The 10,968-nt window shown below is 42.7% G+C and overlaps 1 protein-coding gene across 2 annotated transcripts in view; it reads left to right on the top strand.

Annotated features, from left to right (window-relative positions):
• The first annotated feature begins 493 nt into the window (after positions 1-493).
• cdk19 (cyclin dependent kinase 19) overlaps positions 494-10,968 on the top strand; it is a 43,945-nt gene continuing 33,470 nt past the window's right edge. For both annotated transcript variants that reach the window (XM_071532546.1, XM_071532545.1), the window contains exons 1-2: positions 494-624; positions 4,148-4,223. In XM_071532546.1, coding sequence (XP_071388647.1) covers positions 497-624; positions 4,148-4,223 — 204 coding nt within the window. In that variant the 5' untranslated portion in view covers positions 494-496. The remainder of the gene's footprint in view (positions 625-4,147; positions 4,224-10,968) is intronic.

The following is a 10,968-nucleotide window of genomic DNA, read 5'->3' as shown; positions in this document are numbered from 1 at the left end:
TATTACTATCTACCTCAAACATATATCATATCACTTTCATAATACTTACTATGATGTGAAGTATGCCAGCCTAAAAAAAGTGTGTAAACGCTATTCCTCAAACTAAAAGGTGTGTAAACTGAGATTAGATGGGTTAACACTCCAGTACATCCCTGTTTGTACACCACGAAACCTAAACCACCGATCCCCGCATTTTTGAAGAGCGTTCATGAGTACGCAAAGTGCAGTAACTGCAGCGAGAAACGCGGGTTGTAGTCTCCTACCTCCTTTACATGCCTACTGCTGAATTCAGGCGGTTATTTTAAAAAAACTACCTTACCCAGCGAGCCTTGCGCGCCAATTAGAAACGTCAACGAGCCAGTGAACATTAAGCGGAGCAGACCAAAATCCCAAACAAGGAAATGGTGGGGGAATAAAACGACCAGATTATTTAATTAATGCATGTAATAATTAATATTTTATTTTATTGTAAATTAAGACGTATTTATGGGTTAAAATGGATTACGACTTCAAAACAAAGCTGGCGGCCGAGAGAGAGAGAGTAGAAGATCTGTTCGAATATGAAGGTTGCAAAGTGGGTCGAGGCACCTACGGGCACGTTTATAAAGCTAAGCGCAAAGACGGGTAAGATACCGTGAACGTTATTGTTTACTGACAGAAAAACTGATCGCAGGGTGCATTTTCAAACCGCAATCCCGTTGTGTGTTGAACGGGGGATTTGATTTGAACCTCCCCAAGCGCTACCCGTGTCTGTGTTTTTGTTTTCATGTACGCACTCACTCACTCACTCACCAACGGTCCTGCCCCCCCCAACCCCCCCCAAAACAACACGGCAGCGGCGGTGCTGTTTGTTTTTTGACAGTCTCTTCACAGCTTACACTTAGTATCCATACATTGGACACCACCGGCATCGCCATTTGACTTGATAGTGATATTTTCGGCTTCTTTCCATGGTAGATCTGCCCCCCCCGTTTGCACACTGTGCACCAAACTTTTTTTTTAGGCTCACAGTTGAATCTAATCCTTCGTGGTTGCTTTATGTAGATTAGGTGATGTCAAGCATGTGACAGTACAGTGCATGTGTGAGTAATTTAATTAAACAGCAATACGAGGATGGGCAGAGATGATGTTTGCACATTCCTGCCCTGTTAGGCCACTAGTGACACTGTTTGTTGTTAAAGTAAGTGCATTATCAGGTGTCAATGCAGTAATCCACACTACAGTTTTATTTAAATAGTGTAATAACAGATTTATAAACCCTGAAAAGTAGGGATAGACCAGCTGCCTATCATTTTGACTTGCAGCTTGGTAAATAAGTTGAAAGCCAACAGCAGCACTTGGTGTCCAGTCCTCTTACCAGGTGGATTTGTGTATATGTAAGATAGCAACAAACATGACCCCGGCTCAGAAAGCCTTTTCTCCATTCATAATAAAGCTTCATGTAAGCTGCATCAGGTTTGCCCCCAGGCTCTTATCACATTCACCTTTACAACAGCAGAGAGTAGAGGTATGATGCGAGGTCAGAGGGCGAACACAGTCAGATCACAGGCAGTCATCCAGAAAATGTCTTCTATAGCAGTAATACCTGATATATTGTTGTTTACTGTTGTTTACAGTGATGTAATACGTACACAGAGCAGCTGAGTGACCATAATCAAAGTAAAGAACATCCTCATGGCTTTTGTACAATGGCTACCAGCACTTGTGCACTTACTGAAAAGTTTTCTTACAAGTAGCACATCAAAATAGGAGGAAAAAAAGAAAGATGGGGTAATATCTCTCTGGTTACTACTACAAGAGCTGGCATAGTAATCAATACAGCACAGCTAGCCGTGCATTGTGGGAATAATGAAACATGGTTGGAACGTGTCTGAGCATTCAGGTTGCTTGGCTGAATCTGCTCGTTTTTACAGTTCTCCACATTACAGTATTCTTTCAGGTGTTGTAAAACTTCCTGCCTCCTTTATTTTTTATTATTGAACAGTAAGCCTGCATGTTCATTCAGTTGCACTGTGTTAACACACAAGAAGAGAAAGTAAAACAGCTGAGTGGAACATTGTTTTACTGCGTTACGCTTCGCTTCCAGGATAGTTGAGGTCTTTATTTGTGTTTGGTCATGTTAAGAATAGCACAATGCATTGATTGTGATATGAGAACATGTGCAGCAGCAGGTTGGTAGATTAGTTAAGGAGGCTGCCCAGTAAGGAAAGGGTCGCTGGTTCGATGCCCAGTACTGACAGTGGCCAAAACTGCTGCAGACCTCCTGTAGCAACATGCACTGTGGACTGGCCTTGAAAACGAACTCACATCAGCTCCTGTAAACACCGTGATACAATACTGCAGGCAGTAGCGTGCAATATGTCATTGTGGTTGTGTCTGTCCTTGTAAAAATAAACTATACAACTATAAGTGGAGTCAAGAGGATTGCTCCTGTCAGCCTGCTTTTCACAGCACTCATCCAGTCTAGGTTTTCTCAAAGGGGGAAGGAAAGGCTCTGGGGATGAGAAGAAATCACATATTCCCAGTGAACCTAACCCATAAAGCTAATTTTAGGGAAAATTAAAGGGCAATGAAACGTTTTGCCTCCCCGACGTACAATGTTGGTGTGTTTTGCAGCGTACATAATTGTCAAAAATGACAAACAAACAAACAAACAAAAAACCAGTTTATCCCAGTTTCCTTGCTGAACACTCTAAGCTATCCTTTTCAAATGTTTGCTAAGCTCAAGTTTTATACCTTAGGCTTAAGGAACATGTGACTTTAGAGAGTTTATCCCAGCCAGCAGGAAACAGAGAAGTATTCCTCGACAAGGTGTGAAGACATGCTGTCAGTGCGTGACAGGAGTAGAGGGAGTGTCTCTCCACTGTACATTACTCTACTGTAAGAGACAGGATTATAGCTACATGGTTAACAAAGAGGGGGCCAGACCTGTTGCAAGGCACAAAAGACTGACAGTGAGAGTGTGCAGCAGCTATACCGACTTTAGGCACCAAACCTCCATTCTGTAGAGCTGTACATCACCACCTAACTGACAAATGTAGGAGATGTGCGATTTTATGTTGAAAGAAAAAAAGGTCAAGAAGTTAAAACTGCTAACTGTTGGTCCAATCATCTCCTGCTGTTTTAGATGAGAGTGATCAATAGACTCATTGTAACTAAATTTGCCTAAATTCATATTAAGGAGATATTCAGTGGCTGTCTACAGTCCAAAAAAACGAACTGTGCTGGGTGTCTGTGCAGCTCAATTAGTATTAGAGATGTGTGCCTGAAAGCTCCAGTTAATCCATGACCATCCCCTATGCAAATAAGGCTGAGGTGGGTTTGATCTCAGGACCGTGAGGACCTGTTTGATCTGTGACGGCTGCTCACATAATGAAGTTATTAGATGCTGTCTGCAGACTCTGTTTACATTTTAATCATGCCCCATTGCACAGTTTTAAGTGAAACGTATTTCCTTTTAGCCTTTATTTTCTCTTCTCCTGTGCGGTCAGGCTGGATATCATACACCGGAACATCGCTTATCTCAAATAATCAATAGTTGTCTGCTGCACAGTGTGCTGAACATGCTCAGCCTGGCAATAAGTCTCACATTTCGCTTATTATCCATTTTTATGCACAAGCGTGACTCACAAGGGCAGAGGGCTATCCTCCGAATGCTAAATCGAGGCATGCTGTTTTGACGCTGCAGCTACCTTTAGATAAAATGGCCAGAGCCTTCACTCTGCACAGTGTGTGTTAGTTATAAAGAAAGCGCTGGTGTGCAGTTTGAATCCCGAGTCTGTGTTTGCATCAAGGATGAAATTCATGCAGGATAATGATCCAGGCCCAGGGGAGAGGCTGCACTCAACAACACAGCACTCCTGCGGTGAGGGAATGGCTCTCTTCTGCCAAAAGGGTATTTCTAATGGCAGGGATTCCTCTGCTCCGGGAGCGTAAAACTGGCAACCCTCTCAGGCTTTTTCATGCTCCTGCCTCCCCCCCCCCGCTCCCCCTCCCCACCCGCTCCCCCCTTTGATAATCAAAACCCAATAGGCAAAATCACGAGTCAATGCTCTTGAATCAGATTTGAAAGGGCCGCATTGTTGCATTGGCAAAGAAATCGGGCTGTTTCATAATGTCGTTCCCATTTGTCTCTTTATCTCTACAGGAAAGATGAGAAGGAGTATGCACTGAAACAAATAGAAGGCACTGGAATATCGATGTCTGCCTGCAGGGAAATCGCTGTGAGTTAAGCTTTGTTTTTTTTTGTTTTTTTTTATTCAAAGGCCTTAGATGATTTCAGTGATTTTGTTTAAAAGCACAAGTGACATTTTGAAGATTTGTGATTGGTATAGTGAAGAAAAACAACCAGTTCACACTCTACATAAAGTATCCCTTGAAAATGTCTACGTTTACTCTCTAAACTGTTTTCACTGAGATAATTTTTTTTGATTGTGTCATTTGTAAATGGGCCAGCAGCCTTAAAACTCTCACTTTTATGCCCACTTATGCTGTAAGTGGGCTTCAATAGTCAATCCTTGATGAACCTAAACATCAAGATACTGTGTGCTGCAACTGAATACAATACAAATGCTGGTAATAAGAGACATCACTATAGCCATAATACTCATAATATCATAAGTGTGAGGGCACACACACACACACATACACCAAGTACACTCAGAACTTTTTTCTCAGAAGGAATTTTTTGCCCCCTTGATCTGATTCCTTTGGGTAGTGTGTTCTTTTTCATTTGCAATTTTATTGAACTGTGAAGTAATAAATTTGCATTGCATATTGGCAAATTGTTTTTATTTCTTTCCCACTCCTGGAAACTGGCGGCAGGCCTCACAGAAGAGGACGGTGCCGTTTTTCCCCACTCTCTGTTCCCAACCAGTCCATCTTCCACCCCTCCACTGTTGAGTTTTTTATGATATTTTTTGTTAATGCAGTAGTTTGTGTTGGTCGGCATTTTCTCCTACTGCTGGTTGCGTAATGTCGACATTTTCTACTGCTTCAGGCTGCGTACTCTGTTGTTTTCTCATAAAAAAAAATGCTCTTTTTTTCTCACCCAGAATGCACTGGAATAAATCGTGTGGTCATAGCTCTCCCACAGATCTCCTACAGTGGCCCACAGGGGGGGACAGTAGTAGTCGCATTTACACCAATATTTGACAACTCACGGAATAAAATGTGAACAAAGTTGAAATGCAAAAAAAGGGTACTCCTAATTTTTGAGGCCATTTTTTGTTTCACAGGCATTTTATGATCGTTCATGGGCATTTTTACCCCGAGTCCCTGTTCATTTCTGACCCTGAGTACACTTATGAAGAGACCAACTTCCTCTTTGTGCACACTCAGCTGTTGCCTCACATGTTTTTTTTTTTTATTGCTGTGTAACTGATGCTCAATGACGACTGGTGACCACTTTGCTTTCTGCTCTTGCCCTCGGCCTGATTTGAACCGTGAACACTCTGCTGACCGGCAACACATGACCACAGTTAGTTTAACACACACAATCTAATCTGATCAACCAATCAAAAAGGATCCAATTCAGATGGCAAAACGGGTATTTCAATTTACTAGCGGACAATATCGCGCAGTATCAACCATGTTACGTCTGCAGTTTATTCCCCCTGTGTCTGAGAGAAGGCAGAGAGTGCACCATGGTTTAATGTAGACTGTTGCGAACACCCAGCTTTCTCACAATGTTGCAAACAAGTGCTCTTTATGTAGATCATCTACAAATTTAATAGCTGTGTCAAGTTCAATTTCCATCCTTTCCATAAAAAACATATTAACAGACAATGACGCTGTCTACTTCAGTATAATTAAATAAGGTAATGAGTCTCCATGGTGATTTTCAAACCCGGCTGGGTGGAGAAGCTTTCACCTAGAGAGGATATTGAGTAGGCAGACTTGTGCTCATTTGTTAATTACTTGTTAAAAGCAACACAAAATATTTTGGGTGTTTTGTTAGTAATTACCTCTAGATTTATTGTGTGAAATATCAAATGTGGAAAATGTTGAATTTGACAGCAAGTCAGTAATTTAACTCAGGAATGCTCTGAGAGTGTGTTTGGAGCTGCGGGTTCCCTCTGAATTTATGGCTGTTCAGATGATTGTGGGTTAATACAATAACCAGAACGCATGGAGTGAAGTGGTGTTATTTGGTTGTCAGAGAAGGCCTTTCTTACGTTTCCCAGAATGACTTTGGACAACGTCCACAGAATGTGCCTGAACCTGTTGCTGTCAACTGAGAGTTATGTGTGTAAAGTTTTGGCATGTCTCCCTGTCACTCTGTTCTCTCAAAGGTAGCAGAAGAAGAGACAGGAATGAGACCCTTATGACAGACAGGCTGGCTGTTATATAACAGACTACAAGGGACTCTGGTTTCCAGTCTGACCACTTGAAGGGCTTTTATTTGCTTTGTTTGCTAAAGGTTTTCCTCAAAGAAATGAATACTGTTTTTAAAATTACAGAAAAAGAAGTCTTCGACAACACTAAATGGTAGTAGCAGTAACTGACTATTGTCCTTGAGTGTAATGGTGGATTAAGCTGAAATTTCCTCAATCAGCAACATTACAAGCAGCCAGTAGGAAAGAGTGCAAAGGTCAGAGCCTCAGCACAACTGCACAAATGCACTGGCAACAAGCTGATGGCTGGTTGTTGTCTGCAGTGAGAGAGACAGAGAGAGAGACAGAGAGACAGAGAGAGAGAGAGAGACAGAGAGAGAGAGACAGACTGGACCAGTTCCATATGGCGGGAGCTTTCCACCCCGCCCTCCTCATAGCTTCCAGTCACTCACCACATCACACATCAGGACACCTCAACACCGCAGCTCCTCTGACTGTGATATCTAAAATGTCGTATGACTCAAAATTAATTGGCTTGATTTTCAAACACTTAGGAGTCCTCCGATGAAAACACAATAAAACACAATCAAATTGTTCTTGGAGATAAGTGTGTGTGCGTGTGAAGCTGCAGCTGTCACTTCTTCAAAGTTCACAATTACTTTGAATTTCCCCAAGAGAACAGACATCATTTCCAGAGATGGCAAATGAGATTCTTTATTGTGTAGTTCTTCTTTTCCGCTTCACTGACACAGCCTCAGATGCAGGTGTGCAGTCAAGATTCATGGTGTGATGTAAAAATGCAAAACCAGACTCGAGAATATATTCAGTGATGCAGTATATTGTCCCAGGGGAGGGGTTTTAGGAGTTCCCGTGGCGTTACAGGAGTAACCTGTTTGGAAACATTACTCACAGCAAAGTCAGGAAATTATGGAAATTATTGTAAGCTGTAGCACAGTTTGACATGCCATTTGTAGTGAGTAGATACATTTTAAAAGGTAATACTGGTGTGTTTTTCTAAGTTTGTGCCATTCGTCTAGGTTGCCCCTCTCCTTTACATTATTCCTGGTTTGTCTGCACACAGGCAGCATAGTTGGAGATATCAGGGTTTGTTTTCCTCCCTTCAGAAGACGCCATTTGCTGCCATTTATTCTTGTTCAGCACAAAAAAACAACTTTCCCAGACTTGAGAGTGAGATAATCCATCACAGTAAACATGAAGCCTACTAATTTAGTTTTGTGAGAGTTTCTGTTTTATTGTTATTTCATTGTGCCTGAGTTGAGTGTTTTCTTATCAGTGCTGCATTATGTTGCGCTCTGCTTACTGTCAATCATCCGACACCCACAGGAAGAAATGGAAGTCTCTGCCAGGAAATAATCCCTCAAAATCATGTTGACTTACAACTTTATTGTCACATAAATGTCCTCTAATTTGGGGCGTCTTTGTTAGCCAGGACAGCAGTTAAGCAGTTTTCAAGCTCGGGTTTGACGCTGTAAAGTTTGTTTGTTTTTAAACGGTGGAAAAACGAGTACGCAGATGGAAATAAATGGGCTGTAACTCTAAATGACACTGGTATTCTCCTTTAAATGTGCCTGATATGCCAGCGTGAAGAACAAAACTTTATTTTAAAAAAAAGTTGTTTGAACTTACGTTTCTCTAGTGTGTCTGTGGTGTGTGTATCATGTTCTTGGAAAATTGTAATTGTTTGTGCATGCATGTGTCTAAGTGTGTGCTCCCGATTTCTGCCTCAGAGGATTGTCGTCTGTTTTGTCTCTCTCTCTCTCTCCATGGCTTCTCCAACACAGTCTGCCAATATCTGCATCTCAGTAGGTGTCAGATTGCCGGCCTGCTCCCCAATCTCTCCCGGTCCTGAATGCAGCTTCTGTGCCAAACAGGGCAGAGAGGGAGAATGAGTCACGGCCTTGGAGACTGGAGTTGTTGTTGTTGTTGCCTCATGTTATTTGACGCTTAGTCATTACCTGATGGATGATGAGTCAGTCCTCAGGCTGAACATTCACTCATGTATTTGTGTGTGCAGTCGATAATTATAGCTGCTCAGGAGTTTAACTTTACTATTACCAATTCAATTACTGAATCTGTCATCATTAACGTGAAATCAACTGTGACACTCATGCAGTAACCCAAATGAATTGGCTGATTGCTTTAGAGAGCTCTTGAACCTGATGCCGTGTTATTTGGACAAGAAGAGAAGCTCATTGTTTAAGGCAAGTCAGTTGATGCGCTTAATCTTTTAAGCTGTGGAAGAAGGACCGCTCCGCTCTCTAAAGCCTCAGATGATGACAGGTTGGGCCTGCTGCTGATTTCAGCTCAGCCCTGAAAGTTAAAATAAGATAAGATGTGTTTTCTTGTGGCATTAGCGACATTCTTCTCAGAATAATCATATCAGACCATGACAGTGTCTCCTTAGGCAAGCAGACAGAAGCGTTGGTGGGGTGTAATGTGGTTTTGTGCTCCAAGCTTTTCTTGGCAGTGCATCGGAGTCGACGCTCCTGGGCTCTGTGTCAATGTATGGGGAGGTGAAGTAGGATAATTATACACTGAGCCAACTGCATGCAGCACATGCAGTGTCCGTCCCCTAAAGATTTCGTGCACGTGGTTGTGCCTCACATGTCCCCTTGCTATAGGTTAGGGTTAGGGTGGGCCCCTCATTCAGGGCAGCAGATGGGGAGGGGCCTCGGGGTGCTGAGGTGGGCGTGGAGACTGTCGGAGTCTGGGAGGCCTGCATGGAGCTGAGGAATGCAGGTAGGAGAAAGCCCCTCCCTCCATTATTCACTGCAGCAGAGAGAGCCTCGCCTCTCCTCAACTGTCTACTGAGTCTCAGAGCCCCCAGAAATTGGTCTTGCCTCAAGAAATCTTTTAGACTGGCCTTGCAGAACAATCGACTCTTTGTGCCTTCCCACCCCACTACCTCGCTTGGTTTAGCGAAATGTACAGTTAAGCAACTGGCATGCCACATTCAGAGCCGAGGAGGTGGTAAGGGCGGAGAGATGGATGGTCTGTTACTATGTGTTTTTGGTTTTATGACGTAAAATGGCTGGGGTCTTTTATGATTTTTCCATGTTCCTTTAGGATTGGAGAAATACAAGGCTGCGCCATGAGCAGCAAAGTTTCATTAATGGATGTAGGTCGCCTTTACAAAGGCTGTTCATTGCTTGTGATTTCAAACTTCAGACATCATATTATTCAGTCAAATTCATGCTATTCAAACAGTTACACTAAGTGCAGTGTGGTAAAGGTAATCTGAGATGAGAGTAGTGTCAGAAAAGATGAAAAACTAGTATTTGATGATAGCCATTTATTTGAAATGGTTTCCTTGTCTCCTCTGCCTCGGGCGCAGGTTTCATTTCCTTTCTGGTTTTGTCAGGTCATTTTGAACAATCATTTGAATGGAGACCCCAAATTTCTTACTCTTTTGTTACCACACTTTCAAAAGCCTGTATTGCCTTTGAGAGATTTTGGCCATTTTCAAAACCTTTTCTGAGTGACATTATTGTTACCTGAGGCAATTTTTCATAGGAAATAGGATGACTGAATGTTACCTGTAACATTATACAGACTAAACCTGTTCCTGAACTACTATCACAAAGACAAATTCGTGTACATTTATTCTACTTGGTGTATAAAAGGATTGTAATGAAAGATCATGTCCTAGTGTAACATAGGTACAGTGAAATTTGGACAGTAACACATTGTTTGATATGGCAATCATGCCCATTAAGTCCCTCAGAATCAAAGAGCGAGGGCTTCTTTCTAGACTCACCATTTTGCACTGAAGTTCATACGATCATACAGGGAGAAATCCATCGTAGAAGAGGCAGAGAGACCAATTTCTCCACTGACAGTAGCCTCAATAGACCAGAATGCAATGCAGCCACAAGACATGTTGCATTCTGAGTAAGGGGTGCAGTCGCAATCATAGACATGCCCCAATGTTCATGAACTAATTGGGTCACTAGCTGTATTTACATGCCCACCTTTGATAGAATGCTACAAATTCACACCCGTTCTCTTGAGGGTGTTGAAAGGCATTCTGGGAAATGTGTGAAATCACTAACTAAAGTAGAAGTGCACAAGGCAGGTAGAGGGTACACCAAAAAAGTAACACTTCATCACAGAATAATATATAACAATTGAAGTGTCCATCAGTTTTAAAGCTGTTTAAAACACTGAAATGGAGATCTTTTTTGTGATGGAGAAATTTCTCTTTTTGCTTGTCCCCCTCCACAAGGAGGTCAAAGGTCAGATTCAGCTACAGAACAAGGCGTCCTGTAGCTAGTAGCCATTCTACTTCTTCAGCAGGCTGTAGGGAACCTCAACCTGGTTCTTCCGGTTTCCTACTCTGCTGCTTTTCTGAACGATCCAGGCGGTCGTAGCCTCGCTGAGCTGCGCTGACAGCTCGCTGTTTGAGCGGGACGTAAGCAGCAGGTTGCATAACACGGTCCACTGAGGTCTCCTGCTGAAGCACACCCTTTAAACCCCTGGGACAGAGCAGACCATGTTTAGATAACGCTTGGGCAACTTGGGTAAATCCTCTGCCAGCCGGTTGTGGGAGGTTAACTGACCTGCGTAGGCCAAGTTCTTCAGCGACGGGCTTAAGAATGGAGTGAATCCAGCT

This window comes from Centroberyx affinis, unplaced genomic scaffold, assembly GCF_046629955.1.
Source record: "Centroberyx affinis isolate AG114_WGS23_722 - 3 ecotype Tasmania unplaced genomic scaffold, CSIRO-AGI_Caff_v1 ptg002206l_1, whole genome shotgun sequence".
NCBI lineage: Eukaryota > Metazoa > Chordata > Actinopteri > Beryciformes > Berycidae > Centroberyx > Centroberyx affinis.
The sequence above is the reverse complement of the archived record's forward strand: the minus strand, read 5'-3'. Positions and strand labels throughout refer to the sequence as shown.